A 21,254-nucleotide genomic window follows, 5' to 3' on the forward strand; every position below is an offset into this window, starting at 1 on the left:
TTGAGATGGTGTCTCACTCTGTTACCCAGGCTGGAGTGCAGTGGTGTGATCTTGGCTCACTGCAGCCTCTGCCTCCCAGGTTCAAGCAATTCTCCTGCATTAGCCTCCTGAGTAGCTGGGACTACAGGAGCACGCCACCACGCCTGACTAATTTTTGTATTTTTAAGAGTCAGGGTTTCACCATATTGGTCAGGCTGGTCTTAAACTCTTGACCTCAGGTGATCTACATGCCTCGACCTCCCAAAGTGCTGGGATTAGAAGTGTGAGCCACCGCACCTGGACTTTTTTTTTGTTGTTTATTTTTCTTGCCTAATTGTCCTGGCTTGCACTCTAATACAATGTTGAACAGAAGTGGCGAGAGTAGTGGCGAGAGTAACTATCTCTGTTGTGTTCCTGATTGTAGAGGGAATTAGTTCAGTTACTTACCATTAATCAAGTATGATGTTAGCTGTGGGGTTTTTTGTTAATGCTCTTTATCAAGATGAGGAAGTTGCATCTATTCCAAATCTGAGTATTTTTATTATGAAAAGGATCTTGTCAAATGCTTTTTCTGTCTGTTGACATGATCATGGAGTGGTTTTTTTTAATAACTTCCATTACATGGATTTTCTTGTGTATAACTAGCCTTGCATTTCTGGGATAAATTCTACTTGGTCATTGTGTATAACCGACCTTTTTTTTTTTGAGACAGAGTACAGAGTCTCACACTGTTGCCCAGGCTGGAGTGCAGTGGTATGAGCTCCACTCACTGCAACCTCCACCCTGGGTTCAAGCAATTCTCCTGCCTCAGCCTCCCAAGTAGCTGGGATTACAGGTGCCTTCTACCACGTCCTGCTAAGTTTTTGTATTTTTAGTAGAAACGGGGTTTCACTGTCTTGGCCAGGCTGGTCTTGAACTCCTGACCTCGTGATCCGCCTGCCTTGGCCTCTCAAAGTGCTGGGATTACAGACATGAGCCACCACGCCCAGCCTGTATAACCCTTTTTATATGTTGCTAGATTCTGTTTGCTGGTATTTTGTTTAGGATTTTTGTTTGTATATGCATAAAGTATATTGGTCTATAGGTTTTTTTCCCTTGTCTTAAACCTTTAAACCTTTGCTTTTCATATCAGAGTAATATTGGTTTCATAGAATGAATTAGAAAGTATTTCTTCTTTTATTTTTTGGAAGAGTTTGTGAAAAGTCGCTATTAATTCTTTTCTAAATGTTTGGCAGAATTTACCAGTGGAGTCATCTGATGGGCCTGGATTGTTTATATGTGTGTATGTTGTTGTTGGGGGTTAATTACTTATTCAGTCCTTTTACCTGTTGCATTGTTTCTTTTTCTTTTCTTTTCTTTTCTTTTTTTTTTTTTTTTTTTTTTTTTTTTTTTTTTTTTTTTTTTTGAGACAGAGTCTCACTTTTTTTTTTTTTTCTTTTCTTTTTTTTTTTTTTTGAGACAGAGTCTCACTCTGTTGCCCAGGCTGGAGTCCAGTGGCGTGATCTCGGCTCACTGCAAGCTCCGCCTCCCAGGTTCACGCCATTCTCCTGCCTCAGCCTCCCAAGTAGCTGGGACTACAGGCACCTGCCACTACGCCCAGCTAATTTTTGTATTTTTAGTAGACACAGGGTTTCACCATATTAGCCAGGATAGTCTTGATCTCCTGACCTCGTGATCCTCCTGCCTCGGCCTCCCAAAGTGCTGGGATTACAGGTGTGAGCCACCGCGCCCAGCCTGCATTGTTTCTTACTTGTAGAACATGAAGGCTGCTTGCAGAAACACACTTACATAAAAGGAGAGGGATTCTGGGAAGAGTGGGCCTAGCAGGAATTTGGTAATTTAGGGGTTTCTAGTTGGCTGTACCTGGAGCCGTGCCTTCTCCTCTCCTCTGTATTATTACATCTCAGAGGAAGCAGTCTTCCTTCTCCTGCCTGAATGAACACCACTGAGGTTAGGACCAATAACTGGAGCCATATCCTGGATGGAAAAGATGGGTGTGTGTATGTGTGTCTGTGTGTGTTCTGCCTTACCTCAAATATTGATAAAAAGTGAAGGAAGGTACCTCAACTGTTGAGATTCCCAGATCATGAATGACAGACCACAGTGAACTCTGGAACAGCCATTTAAAGAATGAGATAGCTCTCCATGTGCTGAAAAGAAGTGATCTCGGCCGGGTGTGGTGGCTAATGCTTGTAATGCCAGCAATTTGGGAGGCCGAGGCGGGCGGATCATGAGGTCAGGAGATCGAGACCGTCCTGGCTAACATGGTGAAACCCCATCTTTACTAAAAATACAAAAAATTAGCCTGGCGTGGTGGTGCTTGCCAGTAATCCCAGCTACTTGGGAGGCTGAGGCAGGAGAATCGCTTGAACTCGGGAGGCGGAGGTTGCAGTGAGCCGAGATCACGCCACTGTACTCCAGCCTGGCAACAGAGCGAGATGCCGTCTCAAAAAAAAAAAAAAGTGATCTCGTGCTCACTTCAGCAGCACATATACTAAAATTGGAACGATACAGAGGGGATTAGCATGACCCCTGCGCAAGGATGACATGCAAATTTGTGAAGTGTTCCGTATTAAAAAAAAAAAAAAAGAAGTGCTCTCTAAGATATATAATTAAGTGAAACCTGCAGAATAGTGTGCTTCCATTTGTGTAAGAACAAAACATGCAAGGGAGCCTGTGGATGCATAGGCTGGTCATACATGGCACCTTGGCACCCATGATGAGAGTCAGAGCTAGTGAGAGACTTAGTACCCTGTGGGGTTGTTTTCCCTTGTGGTTATGTGGCCTTAAACAAAACTCTTTCTAAAGTAATGTGCCTGCTTGAAGTGCAATGGTGAGCCTGTGTGTGAGGAGGCTGTGCCCTTGGCAGCAACAGCTACCCTTTGCAGAATCTGAACATCTCAGAGACATGGCCTGAGGATCCTCATGAGTTGTCTCTGCCACAGTGCGGGAGGCACTATCTAGACCTCCATTTACTTGAAGCCTAGTGTTCCTCAGGAATTCCTGCATCTACCTGTGGAAACTGGTGATAGATCTCAAAGGCCCTCCAAGGTTGGATGTTTCCTTCTGAGCGCCGTTTCAGCAACACAGAAATTTCGGTCTGTTTCTCCAAGGTGAAGGGCTTTCGTTGCCCTGTTGCCTCCCTGTGGACTTCTGGCCAGGTGGCCCCACAAAAAAGCACCTTATTCTTTCTTGGCAGATCCAATCATGGCTCCTGCCTCCCACCATGAGTCGGGATATTGGGGAAATGAAGCAGATGCCAGAAGTCTTTCGGGTTTCCCAGGCCAAAGGAGCTTTCACACTAATAGCCTGTCCTTTTCCATTTAAGTCTGACAGAATTGGCAAGCAGGAACAATTTAGGTTTTTGGAAATATCCACAAGCTCTTTGCTTCCATCCGGAGTGAATGCTTCTCTTCCTTCACAGGGGCTACCCTAAGAGGCTGGGAAGCCTCCCAGCCTGTGCTAGTGAGATCCCAGCCCAGATTCCAGGCCTGGATCTGAGGCCTTGAACACTGAGGATCCTTGTGTCTCTCCCACAGAGAACACCTTCTGCAGTGGGGACCATGTGTCCTGGCACAGCCCTTTGGATAACAGTGAGTCAAGAATTCAGCACATGCTGCTGACAGAGGACCCACAGATGCAGCCCGTGCAGACACCCTTTGGGGTAGTTACCTTCCTCCAGGTGAGGCACAGGTTGAACGCTGGTTCAAGCCTTCCTGTAGTAAGAGTCCTGGGAGGATAGGGAGGCTTGAGGAAGGGGAGTGAAGGGAGTGGGAGGTTTCCTTTGGCCTCCTCCTGATTTCTGTTTCCTCTGATGGTTTGTCAGGTAGATTCAGATGGTCTGATTTAACCTGCTGAGATGGGAGAAGAGGGAAGGGGAAGGGGCCATTTGGGTGGGAGAGAATGGCTGTAGCTGAGAGGGAGGAATGGGGGTGGCAGGTATTCTGTGAACAGTGAAGACCCAGTCTCAGGAACAGGACTTTCTAGCAGGAAGCCAGCTCTGGGTCATCCTTGCTGTTTCCCAGAAGCTGTGGTAACCTGCCCAGCTTTGACCAGTGTTTGTTTTTGGTCACGATGAAGTCTATGTGAAGGTTCCACTGATTCCTTTGATATTTACACAAAGGCCTATCCCCTAATAAGGAAGGGAGGAGTTTCTCTGCAAGCTGCTAGGACCTATTGGTGGTGGCTCCAAGCCTGATAGGTCTCAAAGTCTCTTGTTTACATTCCCCATGATACCAGACTGGGTAGGAATGGCTCCCTGAACCTCCCCAACTTCCAGAGACATGGCCTGAGGACACATCTTGAGTTGCTCAGGCCTTGGTTTTCTCCTTTGCAGCCAAGAGCTAGACTTGGTATCATCCAGACACAGCAAGGGCAAGGGTCAGGCCTCAGGGCCCACCAGTGGACCCAGCCATTTACCAGCCAGGCAGCCACTCCCTCCTAAGGGAACCATCCCATCTTGGCTGTACCAGCTCCTAAGCACAGATCCTGCCTGTGGTCTCCCAACTGGAGGTGACTCAGAGAGCCTGAGTAACTGACCTTCTTGGGGTGGGGAGCTGCCATTAACACACAGTGGCTTTCTATCCTGGGCCTCAGATTGTTGGCGTCTGCACTGAAGAGCTACACTCAGCCCAGCAGTGGAACGGGCAGGGCATCCTGGAGCTGCTACGGACAGTACCTGTGTGAGTACCCATGCAAGGTGGGAGCCTGGCTCCCTGGGCCTGGGGATGGGAGTCCCTCCACCACCCTCCATGTGGGGCTCCCTCTTGCATTGTTATTTCAGGCCCTGGTTTTTCACATCAGGGCTTCCTGACAACTCACTCCCTGACAGTCCCTGACCACAAACTATTCCCCTGTGTCCTAGGCCTGGGGCAGCAAACAGGGCAGGCTGTAGGCCCAGCCCATCAGCCCCAGATCCTCAGTTACCATCGTATCCCCTTTCCTTGTCCACAGTGCTGGCGGCCCCTGGCTGATAACTGACATGCGGAGAGGAGAGACCATATTTGAGATTGATCCACACCTGCAAGTATGTCTTGAGTGAGGAAAACCTTTCTAGTAACCTGTGCCTAGGCCTCTTCCAAATAACACTGGCTTTCATCCTGGGAAAATGGAGGAGCTTTATGTGTGAGTGAGTAGAAATTTGGCATCATTTGGAACTTGTCCCCTGAATTCTGTGGAGCACATAGGGAACAGAGATTTCAGCCCAGGAAAGCTAGTCCTCAGACATACGTATTTTGGCATTTTAAAAGGATATTTTTATTGTATGTAAATTACATATTGGCTTAAAAAATTAGATCGCCAGCAATAAAAGATAAGTGTAGTGGATATTGCTTGTTTGCCCAGTATTCATTCTCTTGCCTCCCAGACTTTCTTTTAGGGAGCCACCATGGCCACCACGGCCCTGTACCAGACAGTGGTGTAGGTGATACTGACTCCATGGCCCAGCTTCAGGAGTGAGTGCTGATTGATCTAATGGTCCCATCCCCGTTTTCGCCACATTTTCTATCTTGGACAGTCAGACGCAGAGCTCCTAGCCTGGAAAGGTTGGCGCCTTAGACATACAGGCTGGCAGCTGCCCACTCCCTGTGGCCCACCTGGACAGTGTTTCAGTGTCATCTTTGCTGTTTTAGAAGCATTCCTTTGGCATGCAGGTAAATTTAGAAAGCCACAAGAACGTAACTGCCTTTTTTTTTTTTTTTTGGTGGGGGCGGAGTTTTACTCTTGTCACCCAGCCTGGAGTGCAATGGCGCAATCTCAGCTTACTGCAACCTCTGCCTCCTGGGTTCAAGCAATTCTCCTGCCTCAGCCTCCCGAGTAGCTGAGATTACAGGCGCCCGCCACCATGCCCAGCTAATTTTTGTATTTTTAATGGAGACAGCATTTCACCATGTTGGTCAGGCTGGTCTCGAACTCCTGGCCTCAGATGATCCACCTGCCTCGGCCTCCCAAAGTGCTGGGATTACAGGTGTGAGCCACCACGCCTGGCCTATAACTGCCTTTCTTATGGGCTTCTCCTGAAGCAGAAGCCACAGACAGCTAATAATGTTACCTGCCACGTGTCTGGTTCCTTCTACTCCCCTGACCAAATTCAGGTCATTGCCATCTCTAAGCCTGTCATGCTTCTGTAAAAAATCTGGTAAGCCACAGGCAGTTGCCGCGAGTTCCATGTGTTAGAGAAAGAGAGAGGTGGCAGCTGGACATGTAGCCAGCAGCCCCTGAGTTCTTCACTGTAGATTTGTGAGTTCTTGGGCATAAATCCTATTCATTCACAGATGATGCTCCTCTGTTTTCCTAGTGCCTTTAACACTGAACATTTCAAACTGCTGCCACGATCCTCTATTCTCTCTACTTTAAACTTGGTTTCCTTGTATCTTCTGCATATGCGAGAACCAGGAACCAGGAAGGCTATGCTTCCCTAAGCCCTTGTTCTGTAGCCACACTGGGATCCAGCATGGGGCACTGTGGGCCATTGTTTGGACCCTATCATAAGTGCCAAGTACTAAGAAAGAACCTGGTCCTTTGCACTAGAAGGGTAAACAACTGTCCTTCCATGCCAAGAGCTATTCTCCTTCCTAGTCTGCAGGCTCCCCTGAGAGCAGCCCACAGGACCCAGGGTCCCACAGGGAGAAAGGACAGCTTTCCTTCCTGGTGGCTCTGTGTACCAAGTGTGAACTCCTCTGTATTCACTGTGCCTTTCAGGAGCCTGCTTGCTATCAGTCCATTTAGAGCTGGCGTATATTCCTGTGATCCAAGCTCTAGGCTAACCAGCTGTGTGCCCAAACAAGTCCCTCACCTTTCTGCGTCTTAACGTTTTCTTTTTACTTATAAAGTAAATGGCCCAGACAAGTTAAGCCAAGAATTGTCTGTCTGCAACTCTTTAACTAAGTGAGGGACCCCAGGGCAGCCAGTGGAGAGGAAAAAGCTCAGACTATCCCCTGAGCACACCAGAGTATACACACTCCCCGCCCGGAGTACACAGAGCGCTTCCCTGCTTAGCCTCTTCCTGCTCGGAACCCACAGCTTTGCCCAGGCCACCATTAGCACTTGAAAGGAGGAGATGACTGATGGGAAGGAGGCATCTGGGGCACAGCCACTTGCTGACTGGTCCCGGGAAAGAAGGACAGTACCTGTACTTCTCCCAGATGGGGCTCCCGGGCTGATCGGCAGGCCAGTGTGGCACCCGTGGAGCCAGGAAGCACAGATTCTTGTTGAGGTGCTCAGTCACAAGCTTGATTTGGCCCACATGGGCATAGATGACTTTTAGTTCAAGGTCCAGCATCAGTGAAGGGTGTTTTACCAGAAAATCCAGGGATGTTTTGAGTACAACTCTTCCTTGAGGCCATTTGGAGAGTGTTTGGACCCAGCAATACCAAGGCCTGTAGAAAGGTAGGGTCTCGATGGGGAGAGAAGGGTGTCTGCAGATAGTCACTGCTCTCCAGGCCCCCATCTCAGTCTAAGAAATGGGAGGGAATCTCCATCCAGAGTCCTTTGCCAAACAAGGGAACCCATGCATCTAGGGGAAGTCCAGCCTTCTGCTCTCCTGTGGCTCTTCCCTGTGTGACCACACCCTCTAGCTGTTAGAAGGGGAAACTGCAGGTGCTGCCTGTCGCCTGTGGTAGGCTTCCACCTTGTCTTCTATAGCAGTCACTGAGAGGTTCTGCCTGAAGATCGGGAGGAGAGGAAGGATCACGCCTCTCCTCAGAGAAGTAGGCTCTCTCATGGCCACATCAGCTCCACCAGCCAGCCTGGCAGAGACAGGTTTGGGGCTCTGACACAGGTAGAGGCCATTGTACTGGAAGGCTGATGGTAGAAGAGATGCTTCCCTTGGGATCTGCATTCCTCCCGGCTTCCCCTAATCCCTGGTTCCCCTGGAGGAGTCCAAGAGCTGGTAGAGACCATCATGCATTGGTAACCAGGGCAGAACAAGGTCAGAGATCCTGCTCTTCCAGCATTTGTCCCATGCTCAGTACCACAAGGGCTCAGTAAATACTGTAAGAATGGTGGCTGGAAGAGTGGTCACCTTGGGCCACCAGTTCTCTGAAAGAACTCTGGCTCTTTGGTTCTTTTCAAGCAGGAGAGAGTTGACAAAGGCATCGAGACAGATGGCTCCAACCTGAGTGGTGTCAGTGCCAAGTGTGCCTGGGACGACCTGAGCCGGCCTCCCGAGGATGATGAGGACAGCCGGAGCATCTGCATCGGCACACAGCCCCGGCGACTCTCTGGCAAAGGTGGGAGCCAACACCCAGCCTTCCCCCAGCCTTCCTCCTTCCTTTTCCCCAGGGCCTGGTTTCCAGGCTCTCTAGGATGGGTCTCTAACAAAAACAACCCATTCAATAGTTTATTTCCTGGCATGATTTAAACAGCAAGTGAAGTCTTCCAGCAGGGTGGAATTAAGGGAGCTTTATTGGCCCATTTCTAGTTGTGTTTCCTGTGTGTATTTCAAATGCATCACCAGCAGGCACCATTGTGTTTTAGATTTGTCCCTTGCAATCTGAGGTCATGGAGGTGAGTGGAAGCCTTAGAACAGTTACAGGAAAAGTCCATAGTCCACCCAAGTGCAAGAGAAAAGTGTCGGCCACCCACGGAATTGACACAGGGCCCAGCTCTGGCCTGAAGGCCATGCCAGATCCAAGGATCACTCTGGCCTTGGGCCCTCCCAGGCCTTCAACAAGAGAGGCCTGAGTGTGAGGCCGGCTTGCAAATTGCCCACCTCCTGTCATACAGATACAGGGTTAGGGCTGTGGGCAGGGCCTCTGGACCCACTGCATTCCGGATGGGGTATTTGGGAAGGAGGATGTGGCTGTCCTGTTGGAATCTCCCTATGCTGATCTTGGCTACAGAAACAGTTGTGGTTTTTAGTAGAGGGCGTCCCCAACTAACTGCAAAGGAAAAGCAGCCACTTACATATACATGTGTTGACAGCTTCTTTGTCTACTTCCTTTCTTCATTCTTCCATCTTTTCTTTTTTTGAAGAATAAGATGTCTACAGCCCTGAATAAAATCCTTACATATATGATAACACTTACAAAAGGTTTTTGTTCATTCTGTAAAGGACAAACTTAAACCCCTAGTGCAAATATTTGAGCCCTTTTTTTTTTTTTCTTTGAAACAGGGGTCTCTGTTGCCCAGGCTGGAGTACAGTGGCTTGATCTTGGCTCACTGCAACCTTCGCTTCCCAGGCTGAAGTGATTCTCCAGCCTCAGCATCCCAAGTAGCTGGGACTACAGGCATGAGCCACCAACGCCCAGCTAACTTTTGTATTTTTTGTAGTCAGGGCTTCGCCATGTTGCCCATGCTGGTCTTAAACTCCTGAGCTCAAAACAATCCACCCGCCTCAGCCTCCCAAAGTGCTGGGATTACAGATGTGAGCCACCTCACCCAGCCGAGCCCTTTCTTTCCTTCCTGTTTGTTTTAATGGCATGCCAAGTCTGTTGGAGGCTCAAAGACAGGGTATACAGTTATTGGAATCATTTGGTTGCTTTTGACAACCAAATGAGGTTGATTTAAAGAGGGAGTCATAGTCTTGTCTAAAATTTCAGTCATTATTGGCTATTTTTAAAAATTATAAATTAATCCATCCTACTGTAACAAGTCAGATCGTTAGAAAAGTTAGTAATCATCTCCTTTCCACTCTAAGACCACTCTTTGAGCAACTAACTTTAATTTGCTTTTTTGTATCTGTTTACAGTTTGCAGAGATAAATTTGGATCCAAATCTCAGTACAGGGGACCAGACTAGTAAGCTTCATCCCAAAGACCAGCAAAGCACCTTACAAAGAAATAATCCCACCAAGGAAACTCTTTCACTTCCTGGCCCTTGCCTCTCCATGGAGAGGCAGAGTTTCCTGGGATAGACCAAGGTGGAGGGATGATCTCGTCTCACTGACTTGAATGCAAGGGGAAGGGGTGGCAAGACCAGATGCTAGTTGACCACCCAGAACCCAGAAAGGTGTGTGAGAGGCACCTGCCCATTCATGGCAGGGCACTTGCAGCCTTCACTCACATCCATTTCAGTGGGCAGAATCCCCAGTAATCAGTCACTGTGTGGAGCCACGTTAAGGGTAAACCTCGGGCCTGTGACACAGGAAGGAAAATGATGGTGGAGAGTGCTTTTCTGAACTCTAGAGGCTGCCCCTGGATTCTACAAGAATGGCACTCTTCCAAACTAGAGCTTCTTAAGAGCACGGTTGTCCCCTCGCAATCTGTACTCACTCAGCACTCACATCTGGATGCCTAGAGTGGGCTCAGGACTGGCCAATGTGGTAGTTTTTCTTAGCACCTCTGCTGAGCCAAGTTTTAAGAGCAGGGTGAGAGTTGCTGGGAGCCCACTGGGCCACCGGGCAACTTAGTGGTGTTGTTGCAGACACAGAGCAGATCCGGGAGACCTTGAGGAGAGGACTCGAGATCAACAGCAAACCTGTCCTTCCGCCAATCAACCCTCAGCGGCAGAATGGCCTCGCCCACGACCGGGCCCCGTAAGTTCCCCAGTGTCCATGGACTGGAACAAGAGGATGATTTTGTCCTGAAGGGCCTGTCCCTGTGGATTGCATGAGAGAGAACAATGCACATAGCCCTTGCTGGATGGGCCCAGGATCTCTAGGCTTAAGGGCAGGCATGGTCTGGGGCACACAGATCTATCTGTGGGTCATAGGAGAGGGCCTCAGAGGGGACCCAGCAGACCGTGAATATAAACATCAGTAAATATTTACATGAGCCGTGTGAACAGACAGGAGGCCAGGTTGGGGCGAAATCTGACTTGGGGCCTCCCAGCCTTGTGGGAGCCCATTGTGCTGAGCACGGTTCCCTCCTTATCTCGGTCTCGGCCAGAGTTGCCCTTCCTTCCTTCCTGGAGCCTGGTCTCCGGCTGATAGCTGCAACCCTGGGGGCCTCCCTCTCTGGCCAGCCCCATGCTGGATGCCTGCGGCTGAGGCCCTTCTTCCTGCCTCTCTTCCCTGGGGCCCAGGGAAGGGAAAGGAAGTCTTTTGCAGGCCTCTGCTGCCTGTCCAGGGGCCCCTGTAGCCCTCGGGAGAGACTGTGGCCACCCCAGAGGTCAGATCCGCTTCCTGCCAACCTCTCTTCCTCTGATAGAGGGGATGAGTGATGGGCAGGGCTGGAACTGGGCACCCTCCTCTGCCCTTAGTCCCAGGGCAGCTCTAGGGAATAGCTGCTGGCAGGAGATACTAGGGGGCTGGCAGCCCAAAGCAGGAACCTTGCCTGCCAGGGAGGAAATTGCTGTGCCTTGGGCTGAAAGGGAGGTCAATCATCCTGCAAGACCAGGGTGATCTAGCCTTCTTCTACGAAGTCTTTATTACACATTTGCTGTCTGACAAGCTTGGGCCCAGGGGGCCATCTTGGGTGCACAGGCTCTTCCTTTGGGAGAACATGAGTGAAACAATTACCTTTTAATAGTGTGTGTCTGGCTGTCGATGTGATTTGTTGGAAATGGCTGCTTCTCTGGATTCTAGCTCTAGTTGCTGATCATGGTTCCCAGAAATAGTAACACTTCAGTGCGCTACAAAAAAGACAGGTCCACAGGATCTGGGGTAGTTAGGGAGGGCATCTTGGAGGAGGAAGAACATGGCATTGACCTTCAGGACGCCTTAGAATTTTAATAAGCAGGGGAAGGAACTCAAGAGGATATAGCACAGGGGAGGCCTGGCTGGTTAAAGTTCAGGCTGCCTCCTGAGACCTGACTGGACTAGAGTTACTCTGGGAACAGGGCTGTGCTGAGAGTTGAGCTCTTTGGCAAAAGCCTGGAGAAGCCTCTACCGCCACCTCAGAGCAGCTTTTAACTCCGGCCTGTGGGTTTCTCCAGCCAGCTGCCCTGAAGTAGCTGGCTCGAGGCATCCTGATCATCCCCTGGCAGCAGCAGATGGCCTCACCAAGGTCATACGACATATGGAAGCTCTCTACCTGTGAGTCTGGACCCTGTCCCAGGTCTACACTCCTTCCCATTCCCTGAGCTTGGCTTCTCGCTTTGGGCCTCCTTGGCACTGTTGGGAGGCCAAAGGTACTGGAAGGCCTATAACATGGAGATAGTCTCAGTCCAGATGGCTCTCTGCCTCTGGAAGCCTGGGGTTTCTAGGCAGAAGGGCACAAGCTCCTGCAGAGATACAACCTTCTTGCCCCTCTTGTGTATCTGGAACAGGCCTGAGATCTCACTCTCTGGCTTGGGAGCACTTCCAGCTACTGCACCCCTGGACATTGCAAGGGGGCACAAGGCTCTGGCCTCCTAGATATACACATAAGCCCAGACTCAGCCTACACCCTAACTGGGCAGTAGGGTATTGGTTCTGGTCCAGGGGGTCTCTGTAGACATAAGGCAGAGAGGTTGTGGCTTCTACCCTTTAGCTTGAGTTGGCTGAGATACAGAGAGATGGGTGGGAAAAGATTTGAGGTGCCGGGTTTGTCTCCCCTTCCTGAAGGTTTAGTGCCCAGTCAGGTCTCTGAAGCACCAGGATCTGCAGTCTGAGGGGATTAGAATGTTTCCTCTGAGGCTGTCAGTGCTGGTTACCAATTTGTTAGCAATTGGTTGAGAAATGGTTTCTCCTCCTCCTTTGCCAAGAACATTCTCCAACACACCCCTCAAGCCTGTCAGACTCAAGCTTCCTGTTATCTCAGGATCGATGATGATGGACTCAGTTCAGTTCAGTGAGCATGATGTTAATATCTGTGCTGCCCACTCTGGGACCTGACCCCATTTCAGATACACCACATGGATTGCAACTGAGAAAGCTGACCCAAAATGTGCTGGCACCACTGTTTGCTCCGCTCCCTGTGCGGGGGCAGCCAGCGTGGGCCATATTTTGTCTGCTGGTCTGATTTCCCCTTAGTCAGGACTTCTGGGCCAGGAAACTCTTATGCATGGGTCTTCCTGGGTTTGTCTGTGGTCTGAGGAAGATACAGAGCTAGATCAGAGGCTCAGAGCAGCTGATCAAGCCTGGGCATTAGCAGCTGGGTGCCGGCCTACTTGGGGGCATCAAGCACTTGCTCTTTTCACACTTCAGCAGCAGCTAAAACATTATTAGTGCTTATTCTGTGCTAAGTAATGTGCCAGTTACTATCTGCTGCCATTCATTTATCTCATCCTCATAGCCATCCTGTGGTCGATAATCTTACATATCCCCCTTTAATGGATGAGGTACAGGGAGGCTAATAAGTATCTTGTCCAAGGTTAGAAAGGGGTTGCGCTTACTTACAGCCATCTATCAGCCATTAAAATGGATGTAATCTTCCTTACCCTATTCTCAGGGACCCCATGGGGGACACATCAGACTGTGTTTCCGAGAAAATAATGACCCTTACTGGTAGAATTCATCTAACTAGTTGCAGCATGAATCGGGACCTCTCACATGGCACTAAGGACAAAACCAAAGCCTCATGTTAGAAGCCTATTGGGCTTATTTAACTAAACTGTAGGGGAGTTAAATAACTCCTAGGAGATGCCATGAGCCTCGGTGATTCCAAATCCCAGAAATAACAAGCTATGTCATAATTGGCTCATTTATACCAAAATTATTTTGTGACACAAGGCCTTATTTTCTTCATGTACAGAAACTAAAACAACCCTGTCTCTGGCCCCTCTACCACCTCAGGGCAAGGGGATTTCTTTCCATTTCGAGGGTCTATTTCTGCCTTTCCAGAAAGGCAGGCCCCCTGGGTAACCTGCTCCTCTCCTACTCTTCGTTGCCAGCCCTCCTCCCACTGCCTTCCCAGAAGGAGAGTCCTTGGCCCTCTTCAGGGCTTCTTCAGCATTTCACAACCCTTGCATTCCAGCCATGAAATTTGTATCTGGCTTTTCCCAAGATGATCAGTTGAGAAAAGCCTCCTTCAGCTTGCTGGCGCCTCCCTTCCCACTGCCTGCTCGGGTGAGTTTGGGAAGGATGGGAAGCAGCTCCTTTGTGCCGCATGAGGACAGCCTGGCTTAAAGACTGTGCCTGCCAACATCTGTAGGGATTTGAGGAGGGAAAAGTTCCTGGGCATCCTCTCTGAGGTCACCTGGTCAGCGTGAACTACGGAGTCTGGTCTCTCTACAGTGCACAGTGTGGTCAGGTGAATTGTGTGTAGAGGTTTTCTTGTCTTTCTTTTTTTTTTTTGACACAGGATCTCCTTCTGTCACACAGGCTGGGATATGGTGGCAAGATCATAGCTCACTGCAGCCTTGAGCTCCTGGCCTCAAGTGATCCTCTTCCCACCTTGGCCTCCCAAAATGCTGGGACTACAGGCATGAGCCGCCATACCTGGCCTGTATTTCTCTAAACTGTTGCTCAGATGCTGGGAACCTGCATCAGTATTCTAGGACCACCTCCTCCCTCAGCAAGTGACTTACCACCTGAGGCTGGGGACCCTTAGGGAGCACTCTGAGTTGTGCCCTCCCAGAGGGGGACAGGGCACATGCATGTGTGCACACTTATGTTAGAGGGGAAAAGTTCCTGACTCTGGGAGAAGCACTTTGTAGTTGAGGCACCTCTAAAAAGCGAACTCACCATCACTGCTGAGATTCTCAGTCTTCTAGAATCACACCAGCAACTTTCAAGACCTGTAAAAAAATTTTTTTTGCCTTAATTTCCTGGACAATTAAGATTCTGTACCACGAATTCCTCTGCTGTAACATTCTCATTTGCAACACCTCCCCAACACACACACACACATATACATAGATTTCTCCGTGCTCTTATGAGTGTCTCTGCACCTGTCTGTTTGGCCTTTGATTGGGGTGACTTTGCTGCCTCTAATTCCCATCTTGAATACCTTGTAACCTGGTCAGGGAGTCATCCTTTCGAGAAAATTGTGTTTTGTTTTGCTCAGCCTATGAGGTCCATGAAGATTAATTAGAAGAAGAAAATATCTCGTTTGCATCCAACCTACCAGTGAATTGGGGTGAAGGAAGGTGAGTTTCCATCTGGGGGAAACAGCTGGGCTGTGGCTGGTGCCACTCGCACGAAGGGCAGTATTGGGTAACCCTGCTTCAAGGAGTCTCTCCTGGCAGCGCAGTGGCCAGCCTGGAGCCCTCTCTGTCACGTTGGCTTCCCTCACACTCCCACACTGGGGAAGTACAGTTGTTTGCACTGGAAAGAAAGCCCAGAAAGAAACAGCCCTTCTCTTAGGGCCCCAGCCAGACTCTGCAGGGCTGATGAGAGGAACAGCCTAGGCCTCTCTGCTCCCTGCTTCCTGGACAGCAGGCTCCTTTTTGCCTCCCTCACAGTGATCCGTGTTGTCATGCCAAGTACCTTTACAGGACTTTCTCAGAAATACACATTTGAAAGGGCAGAGCAAGGGGCTCCACAGCAAGTCTGGCATGGGTAAATTTCTGTTTTAACTCCGTTCTTTGCTCCACTTCCCCAAAGAGATGAAGCCACGGCCATTGTTAACACCCCAACTTGAGAATTCCTCGCTGGTGCTTGAATTCTCAGTCCAAACGCTGCATCCCCCTCCCTCGAGTTGCACAATCAGGAGTATTTTTATCACCCATCCTTGATCCTCGGTGTCACCCAACACTTCAGCAGTGAGTCACTTCTCCAGGGAGGGGAAAAGGAAGGCTCAAAGGTAAGAGCTAGAGAAAGGAAATGACTCAGTGTCTCAGAAAAAGGAAAGCTGGGGTTCTGGGTAGAGCAAGCTCATTCAGGAGAGTAGGGGTACTAATCTCCCACCCAAGTTAGAGGGCAGGGCTGGGGATGGCGGCCCCTCATGCCCAGAGGAGTTAATAGTTGACTAGGAAATCCCCTAACCTTGATGCAGATTTTACTCACCCTGACTTCTTTAGCCATACTCTGTCACACCATTTCATGATCAGATTTTACCTTTGGGATATTCCCAATGAAAATATTGCGCCTTTTTTTTTTTTTTTTTTTTTGAGATGAGGCGAAATCTTACTCTGTCGCTTAGACTGGAGTGTAGTGGCACAGTCTCAGCTTACTGCAACCACTGCCTTCCGTGTTCAAGCGATTCTCCTGCCTCAGCCTCCTGAGTAGCTGGGATTATAAGCACACACCACCATGCCCAGCTAATTTTTGTATTTTTAGTACAGATGGATTTTCACCATGTTGGTCAGGCTGGTCTCGAACTCCTGACCTCGTGATCCGCCCGCCTCGGCCTCCCAAAGTGCTGGAATTACAGGTATGAGCCACTGTGCCCTGCCAAATATTGCATTTTTAAACTGAGTGTGGTGGCTCATACCTGTAATCTCAGCACTCTGGGAGGCTGAGGCAGAAAATCTCTAGAGTCCAGGAGTTCGAGACCAGCCTGGGCAACATGGTGAAACCCCATCTCTACAAAAAATACAAAAAATTAGCCAGGTGTGGTGGCACGTGCCTGTAGTCCCAGCTACTCAGGAGGCTGAGGTGGGAGGATCACCTGGACCTGGGAGGTTGAGGCTGCAGTGAACCATGATCACACCACTGCACTCCATCCTGAGACCCTGTCTCAAAACAAAAAAAGAAAATACTGTATTTTGTCATTTGGTTATTGGTGTTTACTATTCACCTTTTATGGCCTTTTACTCCTATATTGTCCTTATGAGAAAATTTGTCAGAATTACCAGGTTATACAGCCTTGTGCTTAACAAGAACTTTAGAGGTGAGCTGGTCCCCTCTCCCTCCATCCCACACCCACACCCTTTTCCAGTTCTGCCTTAAAGGGAGACCTGCAGGTGGTTCTTTCTCTGGAAAGTTCAGAGCTTTCGTCAGCAATCAGAGAGCAAAAGGAAGAATCTCCCAGGCAAGGGGCAGAAGCTAGAGGTTGGGCTGGGCTCAGCAGGCCAAATCCACTTCACTTGTGAATAGTTGCCAAGCTTGATGCCCTGGTTCCTGTTCCTGGGCGTCCCCAAGGAGAAGGCTCCAAGTCGTGTGGCCACTGCAGACGTCATGACTCATAGGACTGGGATTGTGGCTAAAAGGAGTCTCAATGGTTCAGCTCCTCTCCTTTCCACCCCTGCTGCCACTGACTGAATGGGACCAATACCCTTTAGGCGAATGTGGAAAAAGTAAGACTTTTCCATTCAGAGAGACCAGGGTGGAGGGGAACCATGGTTGAGACTCTGTTGGTCTGTTATGTGTAGGTAGGGTGATCAGGGCATGTACTATCAACTGTACAGTACTAGAAATCAGGACTCTACCTTGACACTGGAAGGAGAGGATTTATTAGGATCTATAAAAAGTCACCTCATGCAGTGAGAAATACAAATATAGAATGCATTATATAGACAGGTGGTAAAGACGAAATAGGTCAATTTAGATCAATTGCACCTCTAAACCAGCCCATAAACCACCCCTTGGTGTGGTGCTCTCAATATAGAAGGAATCCTGGGCTGGTCCTTGAGGCTGAGTGGGCAGTTTTTATTGTATATCACCTTGTGCCAGGCCTTGCGTTGTGGGATGCCCTTGTTCCTGTCTTGTGACTTAGAACACTGAGACTTAACGAGGTTATAGAACTTATCTAGCATCAGACTGCAGGGATTAAGTGTCAGCCAGGATTTGAACCTTGGGTGGTGTGACTCTAGATCTGAGCCTCTTCACTGAGTATTGCCTGTAAAAGAGAATAAAGGTGGAGGGATACATGCCAGTTCACCAGAAAACGTAACTGGAAACAGGATCTTTGACACCTGCATGCCAGCGCACGGAGGAAAGGTGGTATTTTAGTTTGCCTGGAAACCCCTGAAGGTGGCAGTTCGGGAGAGACCGTTTAACTGAGAGAGGGATACTAAAAAATAAAGTGAAATCAGCTAGAGGATACACTCCATCAGAATAAGTGAGGAAGACATATGGGGGTAGGAAATGGATCCAACATGAGAAAGAGGCAAGGAGAATCCAGGGTGAAAGGGAGAATGATCCCAGATGACAACAGTATAGCAGTAATGGAAGGCAGCCAACTCAGGTGGGAGCAGGTTGGAAGGATCCTCTGAAGAAATGTCTCCAAGAAAATAAAATTGATAAATACTTGGTATATTTGAATGGCTTGGGAGGAAGATGTGTGGACCATTGGTAAGAGTAATTTTTTTTTTTTTTTTTTTTGAGACGGGGTCTGACTCTGTCACCTTGGTTGGCATGCAGTAGTGTGATCTCAACCTCTGCCTCCTGAGCTCAAGCGATCTTCCCTCCTCAGCCTCCTGAGTAGCTGGGACCACAAGCACACGCCACCATGCCCGGTTAATTTTTTGTACTTTTGGTAGAGTTGGGGTTTTACTGCGTTGCCCAGGCTGGCCTTGAACTCCTGAGCTCAGGTGATTTTCCCACCCGGCCTCCCAAAATGCTAGGATTATGGGCGTGAGCCGCCACGCCCAGCCAGTAATAGTAATTCTGATTTAATTGGTGATAAGCACATAGAAAACTAAGAGAGGTATTAAATCCAAGGAAAATAGAAAATTATGACAAAAGGAAAAGTATATTTATATAATACATGGCTCAGCTGTAAACAGCATTGACATAGTCAAATAATTTAAACACTTAATACCAGTCCACACAAACTGACGGTGCAGTTATCCTGGAAAAGTGGGAAGGTGTATGGAAGAGAGCTAAAAGCTCATCTTCCATGGTGGGGAGTCAGTAGGTAAAGCCTGAAAAGGAAATACCAGGCCGGGCGCAGTGACTCATGCCTGTAATCCCAGCACTTTGAGAGGCTGAGGCTTGCAGATCACTTGAGGTCAGGAGTTTGAGACCAGCCTGGCCAACATGGTGAAACCCCGTCTCTACTAAAATACAAAAATTAGCTGGGCACGGTCACGCGCCTGTAATCCCAGCTACTCAGGAGGCTGAGGCAGGAGAATCGCTTAAATCCAGGAGGTGGAGGTTGCATGAGCCAAGATCTCGCCACTGTACTCCAGCCTAGGTGACAGAGCAAGACTCCGTCTCAAACAAAAAAAAAAGAAAAGAAAGAAAAAGAAAAGGAAACACCAGGAATTAAAAATAAAGTATATTTAAAATATCAAGGATGGGAGGCTGAGGTCAGGAGCTCAAGACCAGCCTGGCCAACATGGTAAAACCCCATCTCTACAAAAATACAAAAAATTAGCCAGGCATGATGGTGGGTGCCTATAATCCCAGCTATTTGGGAGGCTGAGGCGGGAGAATCGCTTGAACCCAGGAGGTGGAGGGTGCAGTGAGCCAAGATGGCGCCATTGCACTCCAGCCTGGGCAACAGAGCGAGACTCCATCTAAAAAAAAAAAAATTAAGGAAATATGAAAGAATCATCTACAGAGGTGACAGTTGTCTCTGAGGAGGGGAGCATGGGAAGACAGTGACTATTGTAACGACCCTCATGAAACCCTTTGACCCTTTAAACGCTAAAAAAGAAAAAAGAAAAAGGTATTGAATGAGCTGTTATAGTTTACTCTGCCCAGTGAAAAGAAAGGATGATGTATGCCAGGTAAAAAGCACACAGTTAGTGCCAAGGCAAGCCCAGGGGAACTTCAGCTTCCCTAGCCTCAGGCTGAGAGTTGAGGGTGAGCCGTGGAGAATCATCTGACAGGCCCCTGGAAAGCGTCTGTATCAGGGGCACAGAAGATAATCAGGGGGAACTCGGCTGTGGACCCAATTCTGACCAGCGGGGAGTGTGAGCCCTGTGAGAAAGCAGCTTGGGCAGGCAGAAGTCAGGAGGGAAAACCCTGGGCCAGTAGTCCCCAGAGGAGGTCCCCGCAACATTTTAGGGGATTTTCTTGGGTGTTCAGTGAAAAGAGGGTTCTCTGGCTACAGTTGGAAAATGCTGGTTTACACAAAATGAAACCAGTACATTTTCCCTCTATCGTCCTCCTCAGAGTCCAAAATGCCAACATTTTGTGAATCTCTGATCTGAGATGGGGCATATTCCATCTACCCTTTGCCGTACCTGTTTTTCTAGAGGCTTCTCTTAAAATTCCATCAAATACCCTTTGGGAAGTCCTGCCCTCTCTTCCAGGAAGGCAGTTCTTTTAAGAATTCAAGGAAAAGATAGACGTGTCTTCATAGTCCTGAAAGCCTGGAAGAAAAGACCACTCAAAAGAGATGGGAGTTTCTTAAGGAGAAATATTATAATTACTCTTTTGCTGGTATCAAGGAGAACTGGGGTTTTGTCTCAGCTCTTTACTCATTGTTTGATCTTGGGCTAGTTATTTAAGTCTCTGAGTTTCAGTGTCTTTATCTGTAAAATGGGGAAAATAATGCCTCTTTATAGAGTTGTGATGGAAATGAAAGGAAGCAAACTATACAAAGGATTTAGCATGGGACCCAGTACCATAGTCTGTGCTCAATAAAAGATGTCTCTTATTATTGTGAATAGTCCCCTGAAAACCAAAAAGAGGTCTAATACCTCCAGGGACCAGCATGAGTCTGTAGAGAATACTTCACACAACTCAATTTGGAAGAATTTGAACAAATGCTAGAAGGAGAGAGATGTTATGTCAGCATAGACTTTAAAGAACAGGGTCAAGAAAAGCTGAAACTCAAGAACTGAGTCTTGCAAAAAAAGTGCAATGAGCAGCAAAAAGGACTTTATTTTTGTACTTCTCTTTGGAGTAAGAAGAAGAAAACCTAGACCTAATTGTTTGGACAGAGTATCGTTTATCAGTGGCAGAGAGAAAGCAAAATTTACTCAAGTTCTGTTATGGTTCCATATTGAAACAAACGGTTTTATCAGACCAGGAAGGGTCCCACAGGCATTGACAAGAGAGTTGAATCTATTATTTCAGCTCTCCTGGCTCACATGTATTGTGCCTCCAGAACACCAGGAGAATTGGCAGGCAAGAGTCGTGAAGCTGGTGTCAGCAATCTTTGAGGGAATGGGAGAGAGGTGTTGGCAGACTGGAAGTACTCAGAAGTTGCAAGATGCAAAAAGCATCTTGCACTCTCTAGACTAGTGAGCGTGGTGTCACTCTCAGCGAAAGTTCTGAACTAGATTATTCAGCAAGTAGGCTGTGAACACTCCAAGGGAAAGAGCGAGTCCTGAGAGTCAGAAAGAGCCAGGCTTGCCAGACTATCCTCATTGCCTTTTTATTTATTTATTTTTAATTTTTTCCAAAGACCCCTAAGTAGACTCAACATTGTCATTGCCTAAAAAGAAATGCTTACCCGGCTGGGCGCAGTGGTTCACACCTGTAATCCCAGCACTTTGGGAGGCCGAGGCGGGCGGATCACTTCAGGTCAGGAGTTCGAGACCAGCCTGGCCAATATGGTAAAATCCTGTCTCTACTAAAAATACAAAAATTAGCAGGGTGTGGTGGTGGGTGCCTGTAACCCTAGCTGCTTGGGAGGCTGAGGCAGGAGAATTGCTTGAACCTGGGAGGCAGAGGTTGCAGTGAGCCGAGATCG

The 21,254-nt window shown here is 48.5% G+C and overlaps 1 protein-coding gene across 2 annotated transcripts in view; it reads left to right on the plus strand.

Moving 5' to 3' along the window:
* SUFU (suppressor of fused homolog (Drosophila)) overlaps window positions 1-21,254 on the plus strand; it is a 160,071-nt gene that overhangs the window by 115,680 nt on the left and 23,137 nt on the right. For both annotated transcript variants that reach the window (XM_011977477.1, XM_011977478.1), the window contains exons 4-8: window positions 3,519-3,661; window positions 4,576-4,661; window positions 4,933-5,005; window positions 8,054-8,207; window positions 10,342-10,453. In XM_011977477.1, coding sequence (XP_011832867.1) covers window positions 3,519-3,661; window positions 4,576-4,661; window positions 4,933-5,005; window positions 8,054-8,207; window positions 10,342-10,453 — 568 coding nt within the window. The remainder of the gene's footprint in view (window positions 1-3,518; window positions 3,662-4,575; window positions 4,662-4,932; window positions 5,006-8,053; window positions 8,208-10,341; window positions 10,454-21,254) is intronic.

This window comes from Mandrillus leucophaeus, unplaced genomic scaffold (genome assembly GCF_000951045.1).
Source record: "Mandrillus leucophaeus isolate KB7577 unplaced genomic scaffold, Mleu.le_1.0 Scaffold18, whole genome shotgun sequence".
In the NCBI taxonomy this organism is placed as follows: domain Eukaryota; kingdom Metazoa; phylum Chordata; class Mammalia; order Primates; family Cercopithecidae; genus Mandrillus; species Mandrillus leucophaeus.